At 41.8% G+C, this 19,680-nt stretch overlaps 1 protein-coding gene across 1 annotated transcript in view; it reads right to left on the bottom strand.

Annotated features, from left to right (window-relative positions):
* The window catches only part of UBE3C (ubiquitin protein ligase E3C), a 191,676-nt gene that overhangs the window by 22,200 nt on the left and 149,796 nt on the right, over positions 1–19,680 (bottom strand). Inside the window, exons 19-21 of the mRNA XM_030550104.1 lie at positions 18,527–18,739; positions 1,107–1,295; positions 925–991 (exon numbers count right to left, since the gene is read on the bottom strand). Of these exons, the coding sequence (XP_030405964.1) occupies positions 925–991; positions 1,107–1,295; positions 18,527–18,739 (469 nt within the window). The remainder of the gene's footprint in view (positions 1–924; positions 992–1,106; positions 1,296–18,526; positions 18,740–19,680) is intronic.

The following is a 19,680-nucleotide window of genomic DNA, read 5'->3' as shown; positions in this document are numbered from 1 at the left end:
TTTCACTGCATAAAATACATTCCTGGACTTGGGTAAAATCATAACGTGCAAGAAAACTTCGCTGTGCAGAATACTGAGAAAAGCATTTCTTTATGATTAAAATGGAGATGCAATGCAATACTCAGAAATAAAATACTTTTAGCAGACTTAAAATATTAATTCAAGACATCGTTTCTGAGATGGGTATGGGTCAAATGAGCATGATAAATTTGGTCTAAAACTATTTGTTTAGTCGTTTTCACAACTGATTATGTAATACTTATTATAAAGAGGTAGGACAGAAGCAGTAATGAGAATGGGTCAGCAAGACTGTATATCTCCCATAAATCAGTATACCCAGGAAAGGGTAAATATAACACAGGCAAAATCATTTTTTAGTACATGCACTGACATTTATGTATAGTCCAATTCTGCAGCCCTGAGCAAAGCCTTTCACTGAGGACTAGAGTTTTCAATGGGCAGCTTGCAGAGTAAGGTCAGAAGAATTATCCCTTCTTGACTCCTTTGAAGATAAGTATCTGAATGTGTTGGTTGAAACAGAAATCTAAAGTCACTTGGGTCCTTATTGTCAGAGCTGTTGAGCCCCCCAACTCCTATTGAAGTCAGTGAAAGCTGCAATGCTCACCCCTCTGAACGGATGGCCACTTATTTACAACTAGGTACCTAAACATGGGTTTATCTGTGTCACTCTAGTTATCCACATTTGATAAATCTGATCTTATTTTTTCCAACCCTCTTAAATTTAGGAAATCCAAAGGCCTCTCATTTTGACAGCTTTGCCACTGACATCAAAAGGGCAAGACTGGGCTCCATCTCCTCTTCTAAGAAGTTGCTTTAGGATAAAAATGTAAAGAAATTTTTTTAAAAATTCTTTATTTGTGAATCAGCCATAAAAGCTCATTTGTGTAGTAGTGATATACTTGCCTGAATAGTTTGTGAAGGATTTAAGGTCATCCAGACTAATGGGAACCTGGGCACCAGAAATCAAAACCTGCAAGTGGTGAAAATTAGATGATTAGATTGGAGGTAGAAATTGAACAATTTTTTCAGTTCTGAAATAATTATTATTAAGCAAACACTTCTCCAACATAGCTAAACAGAAGTACCTGTATTTCTTGCTGATCAAACATCCTAAGACATTCGAGATTAACAACATTGGCAAGACCCTGTCGGAATGCAAGGCAATGTTGTCTAATCTGTTTGTTTAGTCTGTAGTCTGCTACAAGATGGATGTAGGCTATTCTGTTTGCGCTGGTGACAGGAATATCCTTTCCACCTGGCTTCAGTTCAACTACCTGCAAACATAAAAATATGTATTTGTGCATAATCCTGGTAAATACTAATTCTATATATTGCACGTAAATGGAAAATTTACGCTTCCAAAAATGAGCGGCAGAAAACTCAAGGACATGACTTACATACTTGAAAATAACAAATATATTATAAAATCAACGAAATTGGAGAAAAGAATATCATGAGGCCTTATTACTACATAGTGATATATATATGAGTACAAATTATGGTATAAGATGTGAGGTATCACAGGACCTGATTTTTCAGCCCCTGACCTCCAGTTGTACTTGTGTAAAACCAGGTATACATATATATACACACACCTGTGCCTAATTACCATAAAGTAATTGGGGCTGGGAGGTGTCAGACACTCCACTTCTAGGAAGAATGTAGGTGTAAAATACTAAATAGAGTATTATGAATCAGCCAGAGCAGGGGGTTCTCAAACTTCATTGCACCGCGACCCTCTTCTGACATTAAAAATTACTAAATGACCCTCAAGACCAAAGCCTGAGCCTGCCCAAGCCCACTACCCCAAGAGGAGTGGGGGGGGGTGGAGGGAAGGAGGCAGCGGCAAACCCAAGGGCTTCAACCCCAGGCGAGGGGCCTGTAACCTGAGTCCCAATACACAGGGCTGAAACCCTCAGGCTTTGGCCTCAGCTGGTGGGACTCGGGCTTCAGCTTCATCCCTCCAGCAAATCTAAGCCAGTCCTGGTGACCCCATTAAAATAGGGTCCTGACCCACAGTTTGAGAACCACTGAACTAGAGACTGGTGGCAAAATCCTGAGCCTGTTAAAGTTCATGGTAGCTTTGCCACTGACTTCAGTGGGGCGAGGCTTTCACCATGGATATTTATTCCTTGGAATAGGAGTAGCTTCCACAAGTGTATGAATCTCAGAGTTCCCTTCAGGCAGCAGTTAAAAAGGCTCAGTTTGGCTGGACTGTGGTGTTCTAGCTTAATTGTTTGGTAAAGAGAACACTGCATTCTGCAGCATCACATTACAGGAAATCCCAGTTCCCACTGGCCAAAAGTTATGATTTTGATATAGGTTTGATTTAGAGAAATTTTGAGCACCCATAACTCTAACCTAAGTGAATGGGAGTTGTGAGTGCTCAACATTTCTCTAAATCAGGCTTATATCAAAATTGTGAAATGATGAAAAATTATGGGCCTGATTTTTCAGAGATGCTGAGCATCCACAATTCCAACCTAAGGGAATGGGAGTTGTGGATGCTCTGCATCTCTGAAAAAACAGGGCCATAATTTTTCATCATATTGAAAAGAGACAGTTACTCACCTTATGCAGTAACTGAGGTTCTTCAAGAGGTGTCCCTCTGTGGGTGCTCTACTTCAGGTGTCAGTGTGTCCTGGCACCACTGATCTGAGATTTTTGGTAGCAGTGTCTGGTTGGGGGTGCACAGTAGCAGTCTTGTGGCATTGCTGGTGCCTCATCTAGCAAATGCACGCCCCGATCCCTTCAGTTCCTTCTCTACCATGGAGTGTTTAGCTTGTACTCTGAAGCAGAGTGGAGAAGGGTGAATAGTGGAGCACCCACAAGGGGGGACATCTCGAAGAATCTCAGTTGCTGCACAGGGAGAGTAACCTTCTCTTCTTCTTTGAGTGCTGTCCCTGCGGCTGCTCCACTTCAGGTGAATGTAGAGCAGTGCTTTCATGAGGATGGAAGGGACTTTGTAATTGAGTTTGTTGCTGAGGCTAGTACAGTGAGGCCTAGTCTTGTGTCTGAGCTTGAACCGAGAGTAATTGCATAGTGGTTTGTGAGTGTGTGTTCAGAGGTGTAGATGGCTGCCCTGCAGATGTCTAGAACGGGCACATTGTGGAGGAATGCTATGGAGGTAGATAAAGCTCTTGTCGAGTGGGCTCTGATGCTCAGAAGGACTTCAGTGTTGTGTAGTGAATAGTACATATAGATATAGTTGGATATTCATTTAGATAATCTTTGCATAGATATGGCAGAGCCCTCTGATTGTTCTGTTGTCAACACAAAAAGTCTAGGAAATTTTCGGAAGGGCTTTGTTCTGTCCAGATAAAAGGCCAAGGCATAGAGAACATCTAATGTGTACAGGACTGTCTCCTGAGCGTTAGTATGTGATTTTGGATGAAATGTAGCTAGGTGAATCAGTTGGTTGAGGTGGAACGAAGACAATACTTTGGACATAAACTTAGGATGTGTTCTATGTGTCACTTTATCCTTGAAGAATATCGTGTATGGGGGGGTGAGCCATGAGAACCCCTACCTTGTTGACTCTTTGCGTTGATGTAATGGCAACCAGGAATGCCACTTTCAATACTCACAAGTAATGAGCATGTGGCTAAGGGTTCAAATGGGGCTCTGGTTAAGACTTCTGAGAATGAGAATTAAGTCCCATGCTGGCGTGGGTTCTTGAATGTCTGGGTACATGTTCTATATGCCTGTTAGAAATGGCTTAGTGAACACTCAGGTGCTGTCTACCTGTTAATGGAAGGCTGTGATGGCAGTGAGATGAACTCTAAGCAAGCTCATAGCAAGCCCTGAGTTCTTTAAGGATAATAAATATTCCAGGATTAGTGGAATTGGTGCCTGGCTTGCAGATATTTGTTTGTTTCAGCACCTTAGGAAGACTCTCTTCCATTTTTGGAGGTAAGCAGTACACATTGTGTTTCCTGCTGTTTAACAACACTTGTTTTATTTGTTCTGAACAGGTTAGTTCATCATGGTGGAGCCAGGAAGGAGCCATGCCTTCAGGTGAAGTTTCACCGGGTCCAGATAGAGGATTTGACTGTCCTCCTGTGAGAGAAGATTCTGTAGGCAAGGAAGAGTGAACAACATACAGATCGCCATGCATGTCAGGTAAGGAAACCAAGTCTGTCTGGGCCATGTCAGTTCTATGAGTATTATTTTGGCCCTGTCGGTTTGTATTTTGTGTATTACTCTGGAGATCAGAGGTATCGGTGGGAATGCATATAGGAGAGGAGCGTTCCATTTGAAGCATCCCCTAAGGATCGTGCTCATGAGCAAAACTTTGGGCATGTTTGTGACGCCAGCAAACAAGACAGATCTATATATGGGGATCCCCACCTGTGAAAAATATGACGTGTTATTTCGACATTCAGTTCCCATTCGTGCTCTTGGAAAAAATGTCTGCTTAATGTGTCCACCATTATGTTCAGCCAACCCGGGAGGTATGCTGCTGTAATAGTGATGTGTTTTATACACCAGTTCCACAGTTTTACCACCTCTGTGAATAAGGAGTGTGAATGTGCTCCACCTTGGCAGTTTATATAGAACGTACACACAATGTTGTCCGTCAGGACTCTTATCGTTTTGTCTTGTATAAGAGGGAGGAAATGTAGGCATGCATTGCAGACTGTGTGTAATTCAAGCAGATTTATCTGTAAATGTCTTTCCATCGGGGACCACGTGCCCTGGATGGTATATTGGTTTAGGTGAGCTCTCCATCTGATCAGTGAGGTATCTGTTGTGATTTGTATGGATGGCGGATCCTGCTGAAATGGGATACCTGAGCAAACATTTATTGGGTTTGTCCACCATTGTAGTGCATGTAGAACCTCGGGGGTCGGTGTGAGTCTTTTGTTTACACTGTGCTTTTGTGGAATATATACTGAGCTCAGCCATCCTTCAAGGCAGCACATGTGTAGACTGGCGTGTTTTACAACAAAAGTGGTTACTGCCCTAGTCCCAAAAATTGTAGGCAGGTGCATGCAGACACCCATGCGCTGCCTGAGACCATCGATATGAGGGAGGTCATTGCTATGAATTGGGGCATCCGTATTGATGCTTTGGCCTCCATTGAGTCCAGGTGTGCTCCTATGAAGTCTAATTGTTGTACAGGAGTTAAGGAGATTTCTTTTCGTTGATTTGTAGCCCCAGGGACTGAAAGAGAGCGATAGTTTGTTGACTACTGTATATACTCATTCATAAGCCGAATATTTTTGGTAAAAAAGTGATGCATCAAAGAGTGGGGGTCGGCTTATAAACACCAAAAATTGATGATTTTAAACTTTATGGAATCACTTAATTGAATATCTAATACATTGTCATTTTGTTTACCTGGAGGGGCTCCATGCCTGCAGACACGCCAAGTAAACAAAACATCTCGTATCAATATTCCATGTCTGTGCAAATGAGCATCTACCACCGCTAGGGTTCTGGTAAAGACTCGTGGAGCCTTTGACAGTCCAAATGGCAGAACTCTGTATTGGAAGTGGTTTTGTCCCACTGTGAATTGTAGGAATCATCTGTGAGGGAGATGGATGGTAATGTGGAAATATGCATCTTGTAGGTCAAGGGCTGAGAACCAGTCCCCCTCTTTCAGCACAGGAATGATCGAGTTCAGTGTGACCATTTTGAATCTCTGAGTATGGACAAATTTGCTGAGTTTTCTAAGATCTAGTATGGGTCTCCACCCCCGTTTTTCTTTTGAGTCAAGAAGTAATGGGAATAAAATCTCTTCCCTCTGTGTAGAGGTGGAATTTGTTCCGTGGCCCCTAATTGTAGATGATGTACTTCCTGTTTCAATAGATGCTTGTGAGAAGGGTCTCTGAAGAGGGAAGGGAGGTGGATAGGTAGGATGGAGGTAAAGGGGATCATATAACTCATTTGAAAGATCTCTAAAACCCAATGGTCCATGGTGATAGAGGTCTACGTTTGGCAAAACAGTCAAAGCTGATGATGCTGGTGGTCAGACCCTTGACCAACATTTCAAAATTGTATCTTGTTTGGTGGCGCTTGGGACATTGCGGCCTGAGATTGCTTAGGGCGATGCTTCTGTGGTCTGTGCCTTTGTTTCTGATTGTCATATGGTCTCTATTGGCACTGCGACGTGTTATCCTGGTTACGGCTTTAAAGCCTGTTAGGGAGCGTATCGATCCCAAGGGTCCTCAGTGTCGCTCTACAGTCCTTCATGGAATGGAGGACCTCATCCATCTTAGCGGAGAAGAGCTTTTCCCTAGTGAAGCGGAGGTCCTCTACCTTGTTCTGAAGTTCCCTTGGGATACCTGATGAGTGTACCCATGACCCCCTGCATGTAACTATGGCTGTCACTGTCGTGCATGAGGTTGTGTCTGCCACGTTGAGGGATGCCTGCAGTTCTGTTCTAGCAATAAGTTGGCCCTCATTGACGATGGCTCGGAAGTGTTCTTTTTTGCCCTCCGGAATATCCTGGACAAAATCACTCAATTTGGTATAATTGTCATGGTCGTAGCTCACAAGTAACTCTGTGTAATTAGTCATGCAAAATGGAAGAGTCGATGAAAATTAAACCTCTTTGTGCCCCAAGAGGTTTAATCTTGTCCAGTCCTTGTCTAGGGGCATGGATTTGAACTGAGATTGTTTGCCCCACTGGTTAACTGCCTCCACTACTAAGGAGCTAGGTTGTACGCGTGCGAAGAGGAAATCCATGCCTCTATTTGCCATGTGGTATTTCCTGTCCATATGCTTATTGTTTCGGGGGGATGGTGGCACGTGTTTGCCACACTGTTTCTGCAGGTTCCATCAAAGCGTTGTTTATGGGCAATGCTATCTTCATCATGGAAGAAATGTGTAAGATCTTGAGGAGTTGATGTTGTGTCCCTGGTCCCGCCTCGAGAGGAATGTTCTGACTATATGCCACCTGTTGGAATAGCTCCTGAAAGTGCTTGAAGTCATCTGTTGTAGTGGGGAGGCGGGGGCATAACTGCCTCATCAGGGGAAGAAGAGGAGTTGTGAGCTGGGGATGTCTCTTATTCTGTGGTCTTCTTCCCTCTCCTCTGTTACCTTAGAAGGTTTGGGTACTGATGTCATTGCAGAGCGTACGGGTTTCCTCTGAGAAGTAGGTGGTCTGTGGAATTGAGAGCTTTAGGTTCCCATGGGTCCCACTGCAGCAACTGAATGGGAAATGGCATGGGAGGGCACATCCATGGGTTATGAGCCATGGAAGCAGATCCCTGGTATTCTGTTCCCATGGTCTATAATGAGGTTCAGTGCCTGCTGGAGAGAGGAGTGTCCAGAAGAGAAAATTGCCTCCTGTGTATCATCCTCCTCGAAAAAAAGGTCGAGCAATAAGAGATTCAGGTGCTGTCAGTACCAGAGAGCACGCAGTGCCAAGCAGTGGAGATCTGGGTGTATAGGCCACTTGCAGGTTTGACGAGTGCATAAAGGGGGATCGGTGCCGACGTATGCAATGCTGTATCCTTTTGTGCCGCCTCTTTAAGCAGAAGCGAAACTTATGCAGGCCTTGTCTCTGTAGCCTTCTTAGGTGCTGCAGATGCAGGTTTTGGCGGTTCTGCGGTCGGTGCCAATGAACTCAGCACCAATGAACTCAGCGCCAGAGGGGAAGCCATCACAGGTGCTTAAGGTTGTGGTACTGTGCCCTTTGCAGGGGTAGTTGGTGCCATGGAAGAGAATGCTGCTTTGTGCCTGTTATTCAGCTCCTTTATCTTGCCAGCAGAGGTCCCGGAGCAGATGGTGCTGGAGGTGCTCAGTGCGTCAAAAGTGCTTACTCTGGAGGAGGTTGGCACTGAGGGCAGAGATCTCACCAGAGACCGTTTCTTTTATAGCTGTTCTTGGCTTGGTGGAGACATGGCCCTTTTCCTCAATTTTCTAGAGGTGTTGGCATTTAGTCTCCCCATGGAGGATGTGCCCGGGGAGCCCCTTGTTGCAGTTTGTCTGGGATCTGATGTTGGAGTGAGGGATTTCTCCATTAGAGTAAGTTTATGGCAAAGATCCCTCTCTCTCCTTGCTCAAGCTTTAAGATTGTTACAGTGAGCACACTTCTGCCGTATGTATGACTCACCTAAGTATCAGACACAAAGGGAGTGACAATTGGAGACTGGCATCGCGTCCTTACATGAAGTGCATCTTTTAAAGCCTAGGGAGCCAGGCATATTTGAGATGTCCCTGGTAAAAACTAGGGGATGGGAAAATGAAAGTTTGTTTAGTTTAATGGCTATCTAACTAGATCAGGATGGCACGCAAGCTGATTTTCAGTGGCACTCACTGGCCACTGGTCCAGGGGGCTCTGCATTTTAGTTTAGTTTTAAATGAAGCTTCTTAAACATTTTAAAAACCTAATTTACTTTATATACAACAATAGTTTAGTTATATTTTATAGACTTATTGAAAGAGACCTTCTAAAAATGTTAAAATGTATTACTGGCAGGCGAAACCTTAAATTAGCCTGAATAAATGAAGACTCGGCACACCACTTCTGAAAGGTTGCTGACCCCTGAACTAGATTTAACTAAGTAAGTAACAGGTTGTTAATAAACAAGGGTAAAAACTAAGCTATCTAACTCAATCTAATCTTATTGAAAGGTTGATTATTTTTGGGTATTCCATTTGGGACACCTAGGTTCTGATTTAAAGAGGTGCTGAGTACCCTTATGTTCATATTAATGTCACTCAGAGTTGTGGATGGTACTCAGAATCTCTAAAATCAGGCTCTCTCAACCTGGGCGAGATCTGCATCCCGTCCCCCCCATCTACACTGCTACAAGTAAAGGTGTGATTGCAGCAGCAGCAGCAGACACACCTACGCTTTAATTTAGTTAACACAGGTAACAATAGTGAAGGCACAGTCGGGCATGGGTTTAGCACAGACTAGCAACAAGAGTACATATCCAGTGTCCCCACACTGGACTTGTACCATGGTTGCTAGCCCGTACCACCCCATGTACAGTATTATTATTACCTGTGCTAGCTAGATTAAAGCTAATGTAAGTACGTCTACCTGTGATATAACTGAACCTTCACTTGCAGTGCAAACATTCTCTAACCCTTTTAAAAGTGTTTGATTTGATAGGTAAATTCCCTTCTGGTACACACGTTTTCCAGACACTACCCTCCATTGCATTTTGAACTGGTGCTAGTGGTCACAGCTTTGGAGACACAGGTCCAAAGAGTTAACAAAAATGGCTTCTTTATGTGATATACTATCTCATACTACAAGATGTTTTAGTACCACACACAATGAAGAGTGCTAATATGATAATCTGCATGATTTTAGCAGCATTATTTTTATTGATTCATAGATTTTTAAGGCCAGAAGAGATCATTATGGTCTATTAGTCTGACCTCCTGAACAACATATGCCACAGAATTCAATCCAGCTATTCCAGCATCTAGCCCAATACATTTGTAGTTGAATTAGAACATAGTTTTTAGAAAGAGCCAATCTTGATTTAAAGACTTCACATCTTGATGAAGTATTTACCACATACTTTGGTAATCTGTCCAATGTTAATTATCCTCACTGTTAAAAATGGGTGTCTTATTGCCAATTTTAATTTTGCTGAATTCAGCTACAAGCCATTTAATTATATCTTCATCTGCTAATCTAAAGAGGGCCCTCGTTAGATATGGTCTCTCTATGTGGGAACCTACAGACTGTTATCAAGTCACGTCTCAACCTTCTGTCTGATAAACTAAGTAGATTGAGCTCTTTTAGTGTATATCTACCCTGCGAGAAAACAACTCGCAGCAGAGAGTCTCAGAGCCTGCATCAACTGACTCAGGCTCATGCTAGGCAACTAGAAATAGCAGTGTAACCATTCCTGCTTGGGCTCGGGCCTGAGCTCTTAGACCCACTCCTCTCGCTAGGTTCCAGAGTCCTTCTCAGAGTCATTGCTTTACAGAATACAATTCCTAATCTTGAAAGTATAGCTTACATTGCATTTGGGCATATTAAATATGAGTTTGTTTGCAGCCATCTTACAAAGGTGCTTTATTTGTTCTAATAAAGACCAATAAGTGTCTCATGACTTTTTCAAATTCTGTACACAAACAAATCTTTAGCTACTATTCCATTTGGGTATCACATTTTCTATTAGCTCTCTTTCCTAATCTTTACTACAAGATAGTTGAGATCAATCAAAACACTTGTGCTAGCTCTCCCTGAATAGCAATTGGCTGGGCATCATCTGCGAGGGTTCCTCAAATTTGGAACTCACTCCTGCACTTGGTCCACCAGAGGCTGGATTTGTTAACTATCCCAGCATGCTGAAAAGCCCATTTTTTCCCCCTTCTCTATTCAGGGCAGTGTAGTTTGAAGTGGATATATTTTTGGACAGCCCTTTGTCTAGATTTACACTGTAATTTTCAGTCTATGAGCTAGGTGCCGAGCATGCTGGATGGGCACTCACAGATGTATTTTAAAAATGTGAATAAATAAATATAAAAAACCAGAATCCTGGTTTCCTAGTAAGTTTCTTGGTTCCTATTTCTTCTTTAACTGCAGTAAATAATCTTGCTTCTGACACCGTAACATTTCCATGGCAAAAACTACTGTGATACCACAGACAAAAGTAAAGAGATTTGCTTGAAAAGAAGATCCTTGGAGATTTTGCTAACTACATGTTCCTAATGTTCCAACCAACATGGGATCAATTCTATCATCTGTACTCAAACAGTGGGGTCTTACTCTGTGAGTAGTAGAACTGATTTGACATACATACAAGGCACACGATGCCAGGAAGACCCAAAGATATTTCGCACAAGGGGCAAAGTTTGGGCTGACAAAAAAGTTTGTGGACATAGGTGCAGTTTAATTTGAACCCATTCTTTGTTTAGTTAGAACTTCAAATGAGACTCCTGTAGACCTGCCACTCAACTCTGGAAGATGTACTACCTCGCCTGGGTGTATATCAGACATCCTCCATTAGCAATGACATAACAGGCTGATAGATCTTTAAGACAGGCTATGTTGTTGCCTTTTCTGTCTGCTCAATTTTTGCCACTAGATGGTGCAAGATAACAGTATGGGTACTTATGTACGAAGTCTCAGTGGAAAGCATCTCAAAAAGGGACACACACAGAAACAGCCTTAATTTTCATTTCGAATATGTCAAAGTTAAAAATTCCAAAAATCTTCCTAAGTACATTAAGAGGTTCTTTACCAAAACAATACATTTAAACTTCAAAAGAAATTGGTCTGAAGAAAATCATTACTCTGTGGACAATAGGCATAACATACAATGTGGGTTCAGTAGATTAAAAGAACTCTATTTCATGTATTGAAACTGTGTGTTTCTTTGAAACAATGACAAAAAAATTCAGGTAGAATAAAAAAACAAAGCCACCAGTTTAAAACTATCAACTGATAATTGATCTCAGACATTTATCTCGATAAAAGTTTGATATCCCTATGTAATGTGTTCTTTTAGGGAGAAAACATATTCAGGAAAAAAACCGCTTGCTTAATTCACATTAATATTCCTATAAGTATAGCAAAAACAAAATTCAAAACTTTCACTTGTTTTATGAAGCTAGATGCTTTAAACATGTGAATAATTATTTTAGGTTTGCCCCCCCCCCCCGAAATGATTTTAAGTCCATTGGTGTAGATCTCTGAATTATTTCCTCATGTCTGGAGCTGGCAATAGAATTGCTCAGGTGAGCATAATTCAGTTCAATAACAATATATTATGCTATGCCTACTGCAAAGAGATTTCCAGACATGTTAAAGAATGGCACTGAAATAACTGAGAGATTTTACTTTAAAATACAATTATGAAGGCTCAGTGAAAATCATAAAAATAGTCCAATGGCAGGACTAAAAACAGGATGCTACGGTTATTAAACGGAAGTTTCCTCATGTTGTTCTATATCCTAGATCAGGCCTTTGGGATGTCAACTACATTTTCAATTAAAAGTGAGATACCATCCTGCCTGAAACAACCCCTTCCCTCTGTGTTTCTTAAAGGGCTCAAATGATAACGTCTGGCTTTTTATGTGCTTTTCACATAAGTAGAGAAGCTTCTGAACACTTACCTGCTGGGAGGCCATAGGTCAAACAATGAATTTTATTTATCTGACGAGACTTTGTTCCTTGTTTGATAGGTTTCTTTCTGAGATCCTGTATTTCATATTTGTCTGGGTACTATAAGTTAGCAAGTCTTTCTTCCAAGTGTCAGAAAGGAAAAAAAGCTCGCTGACTTCTGGAGCACAAATCCAAGAGCAAGACTCTCCGACTTCGCTGAGGACAATTTGTGGTGCAACGAGGCCTTAAAGCAACTGGAGGCAGCTGGTGAAGAAGTCCCCCTGCGTAGAGGAACTTTCTGCTGGTTAAATCTGGCCCCTCCACCAGAGAAGGTGGAAGAAAGGGTGTTTTGGGACATTCTGGGGGAAGAGAGGGGATATATATATTTTAAGAAAAGAATGTCCCCTCTACACGTTGTTGTGAGGGGATGAAGTGGTCATCTTAAGTTAGCATTGTTGGATTTGCAGGGGGTCAGATAACCGGGGGTGGATCTTTCGGTTCCCCTTCTACCTCAGTTCCAATCTTACCAGAGAGATGTGAAAGAGCACTCTCTTAGGGTACGTCTATCCTGCAGTTGGGAGCGTGCTTCTCAGTGGTGGGTAGCTCTGGTCAAGCTAGCATCCTAAAATACCTGGGCTGAAGGGAACATGGTCTGAGTTCAGTCTAGAGGGTCACAGGCAGACGCACCAGTCTGTACTAGTGTGACACTACGGAGTCAAGCTGAAGTCGAAGTTGATGAGCTGCATCAGTTCATTGTTAAGTGAGTCAACCAGAGTCAGGGAGAGGTGTCAGGACTGGAGCAGGGAACCATGAAACAGAAGTGAGGCTATGCATCAGGGCAGGGCTGGGGCCAGAAGTCAGGAGCAAGGCAAGGTATCAGGAGTGCGCAGCAAGGTCTGTGTGCAGCAGCAAGCCAGGGATCCACCTAGTTGCACAGACAGACTACAGGTGTTTCCCCTAGGCCTTGAACAGTGTGGCTGGGCCAATCAAGGAACAAAGTAGGCTCTGCCGGTCAGGACCTCATGGACAGGACATCCAGTGGCGCTTGATCCCATAAGGCTCACAGACTTACAAAAAACAATGCTCTGTCAGAGCCATTGTGTGGTGGTGTGGATGCAGCACTCAGTGACCAGCTAATCCAGGTTCGAGCCCCATGGAGCATCACACCCCGGCCTGCCCTCAGATGTTGCCTGATCAGGCTTATCAGGGTGGGTCCTGTGAAAGGCCTCCATCAGTTATGGGGCATGTATGTGACTGGCAAACACTCTTCAGGGCTGTATTCCTCCCAGCCCACCAAGTACCACAACTTGCCTTGTCTGAGTTTGGAGCCCAGAATGGCATTGACAACATACTTCTCATGACCCAGTACCTTATAAGAGGCAGAGGTGGTGGCTATACATGACCAGACAACAGATTCTCTGTATGCTGTTTCAGGAGCGAGATGTGAAAAACAGGAGGTATTTTAAGGGACGTAGGTAGCTGAAGTTTAAAGGTTACATGGTTAATCCACTGGCAGATCTGATGTGGTCCATGATATTGATGATCCACCTTGTGAGACAGCCTGTCCATATGGAGTTGGTTGGAGGATAGAACACCTTTTGTCCAATTGTGAAGGCTGGGCTTTTCTATTTCTGACAGTCCACATGCTGCATATAGACTTCCTTGGTGTTGTTAAGATGACCCTTCAGCTGCTTCTGAATGTGGTGAAGTCATTGGATCATATCAGTAACTGCAGGGTTTTGGGAGGCTGTCAGCAGTGCAGGGTGGAACCAGGTATGAAACTTCTAGTTGGCAAAAATAGAATGCTGGCAGAGTCACCTGCTCTTCAGGCTCTGTCCCTGGACCTAATCCCCGTACTGGGCTAAGAAGGTAATCAGCCTGCTGACAGAAGAAGTCTTGGACTGCTTCTCTTCCCTGCTGGAGCCAGATGATGTGATGTTGACAGTGTTGGGGATCCTTCCTCCAATCCTTCTCCACCATCTTCAGAGATCTCCATCCTACACACATGGACAAAACCATATGTGGAAGCTCTGACAGAGTCAGGGGATGACTGTGATCCCGTGCAGCACATTTCCATTGGCTCATGGCATACATGGAATCGAGTGAGGCAGTCCTACTATACCAGTTCTGAATTGAGCTGAGTGAGGAAGCCAAGGACAAATAGACCGCATGGGGCCACCCATGGGCTGGGAACTGTACTGCCATATGTATCTGGATTGATAACCAGCTGCATGAGTGTCGAAGGAGAAAGGAGGGGCTGAACAGCCCCACGCTGCCAGCCCCAAACCAGACTCCTGAACCTACCCAGGTGAACCCAGAGGCAGCTGACCATCGATAAGAAGAAATGATGCTGATACACTAATTTGTGCCTTTTCTGCGGAGACAGAAGCTTTCATAGCAACTTCTGAGGTCTCAAAATTCTTCCTCAGAGAATCTCTGTCACAGCTCAGAGCACCTGATTTCCCCTTGATGGTCCAGGAGACTCCTCAGCTATCACTTCTCTTGGGTAAATACCAGCATCTCTCTCCCTTGGGACTGGGATATTTTCAGGTTGAAGAGTTCCATTCCTATACCATATTATTCCCCCAAAGTTGAGCGCCTAAGCAGACTTGCTTCGCTTCTCTCCTCAGTGACAGCAGACAGTGTAATTGCCAACACATACAAGTTACCCCACAGTTCTTTCTAACTGAGCACTTTTGTTCTTAAGGTAAAAGCATTACAAAGGAAACATTTGAATTAACAAAAGATTCCAGAGATCACCTCCAACAAGGGCTCTGGTTGGTGATTAGTCCTTCAAATCCCACACAAGTATTCCTGTGATCACTAGTTCGTAACAGTTTTTGCTCAAAACTAGCAACCAAATCTTGTAGGGTTTCAGTGGGACAAGGACCCTTCAACTCTTCCCTAAGAATCATAGAATATCAAGGTTGGATGGAACCTCAGGAGATCATCTAGTCCAACCCACTGCTCAAAGCAGGACCAATCCCCAGACAGATTTTTACCCCAGTTCCCTAAATGGACCCCTCAAGAATTGAACTCACAATCCTGGGTTTAGCAGGCCAATGCTCAAACCACTGAGCTATCCCTCCCCCCCTTGGACCAGAGGTGCTGTTTGTCTGCTGGATCAGAAAATAAGCCCTGAGTAAGTTTAACTCAGGCTATTTAATCAAACAAACATTCTCCCTTTGTCTGTTTGTCCCTGAAGAATCCAGTCAGAACAAGTAGATGCAAGCCTCCCTCCAGATGCTGCCAGCTCTCTGGAGGTGCTGCCTAACCACTCCACACTGGGCTTAGTTCCTGGAAGGCTATGGTCTCCCCTCCTGTGGAAATACATACACTCCATCCACAGTACATAAACATTTGCATTTCTAATACAATGAACTCCTACAAAACTTAATTCAATAAGGCTTGTCCAAGGTATTGTCATATCTATCACACCTTCTACACTGTGTGTGGTCTAAAAGGCGGGAAAATCTCCTTTAGCTGGAAGACAAATTCTTAGCAAAACAAATGACGGAGTTCACTTTCCTCATCGGACAAAGAGGACTCTGAGGAAGAGGAAAGCATTTTCCTATTTTATTATTTTTTTTAAAAGACTGTTTGAACTTAGTCTCATCCCTTGTGTTCTGAGCAATTTACAAGAGTTTTTAGTTTCTTACCTGACAAACCAGGAGTTAAACTACAGAAAGAATTAGGGTCATCTGAAAAGAGCCTTTTCCCGTGAGACTTTTTTTTTTTTTTTTACTGGCTGCCATTTTGTGCACTTGAGCCCCCAGTAAAAAAACCAGGCCAGTGTCACTGCAGGAGCTAGCTCTTTTTATCAGGAGCTACTGCTATTTCAAATGGCCTGGTACAGTGTCCCTTCCCCTAACTAGGAATCCTAAACAACAGCAACCTCAAGTTGACTGAAAGTCCATGATAACAGAGCATTTGGCACCTTGTTGGACTGGACCTAATGTGTTGGTAATAGAATTCCAACCGCTCTTGCTGATAGAATCCTTATTGAAAGTGACTTTCACTGTAGATAATGTCTGTGCCACAGCTGCTGGGTGGGCACTGTTATGAAGACAGCTATTTACAATGGTAGATTTATGGTGCATTTATTAGGCACTAATTCATTAGGAACTAAAGTGGTTGTTTAGCTGAAAACTAGAGATAATGTACACTCGACATATAGTATAAATTAAATACTCGGCCTTTTCCAAAGTGAATTAGCCTTACCTTAATATAGTTAATTAGTATTCAATGCTTAACAAGCTCTGGTGATCAAACACAGGACAGAATATATTTGTCTATATGAGGTTTATTAACACACTAAAGAAAAACTAGAAAAAAACCTCAATACTCAAATGCAGAAGATAATTAAAAAAATCAATTAGTCCTGCAGCAATTACACTAAAATTCAGAGGGTCTCATTCTTCAAGGCTAATATGTTCTTTATCCAAATATAAACGAGAACACTCAATTTGAAACAACCTGACAGGATTTCAGTTAGTTACTCAGAAGTGCATTTTATGTTCAACTTTTCTTTTAAAGATATGCCTACAATTAACAATCAAAACCCTTGTTACTATTAACCGCACCCCTTTGGTAGAGAATTTGAACAAAGAAATTAAATTCAAACTGCTTGACAAGAATGCACTTGGTACAATTTATCTGTATTAATAGTTAGAGCTGGCAGCATCTCCATCAAGAAGAATCTTCCTCAATGCTCTTCCTGGCAGCTTTTTGTTTTTAATCTCTCCAGCTGCTTGTTGCTCTACATTCTCCACTGGATGTTTGGGTGACTTTCTGAGCACAGATGGACCAGATATGTTATAATAGATCAGAGACTGGAATCATTCCATGAAATAATAACTATCTGAATTGGGGGTTGAACTGTTTTTTGTTTGTATTATTAAACCTTCAACTTAAATGCTCTGAAAGGAATAATTCATGCTATTGGACTAATACTTAAAACAAAATAAATAGCAGCTTATTATTACAAACACTCATGTTTATAAGTAGAAGCAACCACTTTGTATATTTGGTGACCTTAGCAACCAAGTATCAATAAGTGATAAAACTAAGTCCACTGATTGGACAGTTCTAAGGCAACTGCAAAACACTTCACAAGAACATTTGTAGATGGATAAAATTGAGAAAATGATTTCCCATGCAACAGTACATTAGATCACTGCTTTCAATTTTGGATGTTGTTATACAGACACGCATAACTCACAAATCTCAGCATATTGATGTGTAAAATCCAGAAATAAATAGGTTACATTTTACACGAACTATTATTTATGTTACACAATTGGCCACCTTTCAATGTGATTTATAATCCCCAAATTTGAAGATATTACTTTAAGAATGTAACAGGGTGTCAGGTTCTAAGATCCTGCAAAATGAAGAGAAATGGATGCTGAAACAGTAGAAACAAGAGCAGCAAGATGAAGCCGTACGCCAAAAGTACCAGAACTCAGACTTGCTGCAAGAGCACTGGAACCAGGAGTTACAGATTCCAGGAGTGGCTGCTGCAGAGGTTCATTAACTGTTTCATTAGCCGGGCTGCCACTAAACTCAGGCTTTCCCTGTCTGAGTTGAGAAATAAAGAGGAACCAGAGGTCTACCTGGTCACTATTTAGTGAAAAACTACGAGGCTTACTACATCTAAGTGCGACAGAGTCCCAAGTTATCTGTTTGGCCTCCTTTCTTACAGAAGAAGTACAAGCTAACATCAGGCTCTGAAAGAGGATGCTGCTATAGATTACAAGACTGTGAAGACTGCTATTTTGGACCGATTATAAGCAATGCAGAAGATGTAAAAATACCATCTACCTTACATGGCACTTGGGTAGATCTCAAAGCACTTTACAAAGGAGAGCAATCACTCCTTTGCTTAAGCTTGAGACCCTGAGAGCAGGAGAACTAAAGGATATCCTGATATTGGAGTGTTAATTGAAAAATCTGCATGAGAAGTCTGCAGACAGACTGTTCTTCTGATTCTGCTGCTGTTCATAGCTTTGCTGGTCAGAACCTTGTGGGCAGCAGTGAAATTGACAAAAATCAGGTTAGTTTCCAACACTTTCTACTTGGGGAAGATCAGAACAGCAGAAGATGGAGCATTGGAGATACTCAGAGAGGAAAAATATACACAACACATTAGAAAGTATTCCTACTATTATAAAATACTTTGTTCAAGAAATTGACTAGAATATTTGGGGCAATTTACTACTAGAACTATCAGACTTTTTATCAACAAATAAGCAATTCTGACACAAATGAGTCTTTTTTGTGTTTTGTATAGGTACAGGATCAGTTATTCACTCCAAATACTGAAACAGTCAGAATCACTGTGCCTCTTTACTTAAAGTTGCACAAACAGCACTTGTTACACATGTGCCTTATCACTTTTACATCCAAATATGAATGTAGTAGGAAAATTAATGATTAACTTGTCAAGCTGGGAAGAGAAAAAAATGCCACACTTACCTGTGCCTCCCCAAGGTCATTATTCACCACAGTAAAGTTTAGCCCAAGTTCTTCTACATCCCCTTCGTAGCTCTTGAGAAAAAGCAAATTTTTGTACATTTCTGGATCTAATGAAGCAAGATGATGAATGTCCACATCAGCACTTGTCCCCAGCAACTTTGAGAGGAAAAAACTAGCAAATGGCAGCTCTACCAGCATATTTTCATACAGTGCCTAAGAAGAAAAACAATTAAGAAAACTACATTAGCTTTCATTATGGGTACTACAAAGACATTTTTAATATCTATTATCTGTTTCTTACATTTCTGTAACTTTCCCTTAGTTTAATGTCTGAATAGAACTTCTTGGTGTAAAAATATCCATGTACTGTATCTATTTACATATGCTACTGTAGTCTGAAATTTTAACAATCCTGCTATTGAAATATCATGCTTTAAAACTTTACAAATAAGTTATCTGCCCATTGCAAAAGCCATGGCATTTTCATACTCTAACATATATCGACACTATGAATATAACCATTGCCGGGAACCTTAGACACCATCATTCATTTACAAGAAAAACAAGGGTTATCAGTGCCAATACCACCTCCTCCAGAATGTCTTCATATCAGATGAAAGATCTCTTTTCTATGCCATTAGTCAACCCATACAGCTACTGTGAAGCAGATTCCAGAGTTTCCATTCTTACCCTCTAATTTGCCAGCTGTTTCAAAGGTAAAACGTGAGTGCGATTCTACTCTGAAAAATAACTATGTAAAAATTGCCTCTTCTTACTAATAAATAGCAGATCTTCATTTTTTCTGTACTCAGAGTCAATGTTGCATACTTTGGTGAACAAAAAACATTACTACTTTTTGCTCCTGTTAAACTGGAAGAAATAACACAGCTAAGAAAGAGAAATGGCTGGATTCTATTCCTTATTGTGCAACATCAACATGATTTGCTAATTATCAATTACAATGCCTATTAGCTATACCTGTGCAATATACCAAACTAAAGTCACTAGTGGGGCACAGGGGCAATCAAAGGCATAAGTTAGCCTGGCTAAACATTTATTATTGTTGACATGAGAGTATGAAAGAATCCACCTTGATTTTCAGTTCCCATCATCATTGATGGATTTTTATTTTTATAAACTGTAAACCAAAAGTA

The sequence above is a fragment of the Gopherus evgoodei genome, chromosome 2, assembly GCF_007399415.2.
Source record: "Gopherus evgoodei ecotype Sinaloan lineage chromosome 2, rGopEvg1_v1.p, whole genome shotgun sequence".
Classification (NCBI taxonomy): domain Eukaryota; kingdom Metazoa; phylum Chordata; order Testudines; family Testudinidae; genus Gopherus; species Gopherus evgoodei.
The sequence above is the reverse complement of the archived record's forward strand: the minus strand, read 5'-3'. Positions and strand labels throughout refer to the sequence as shown.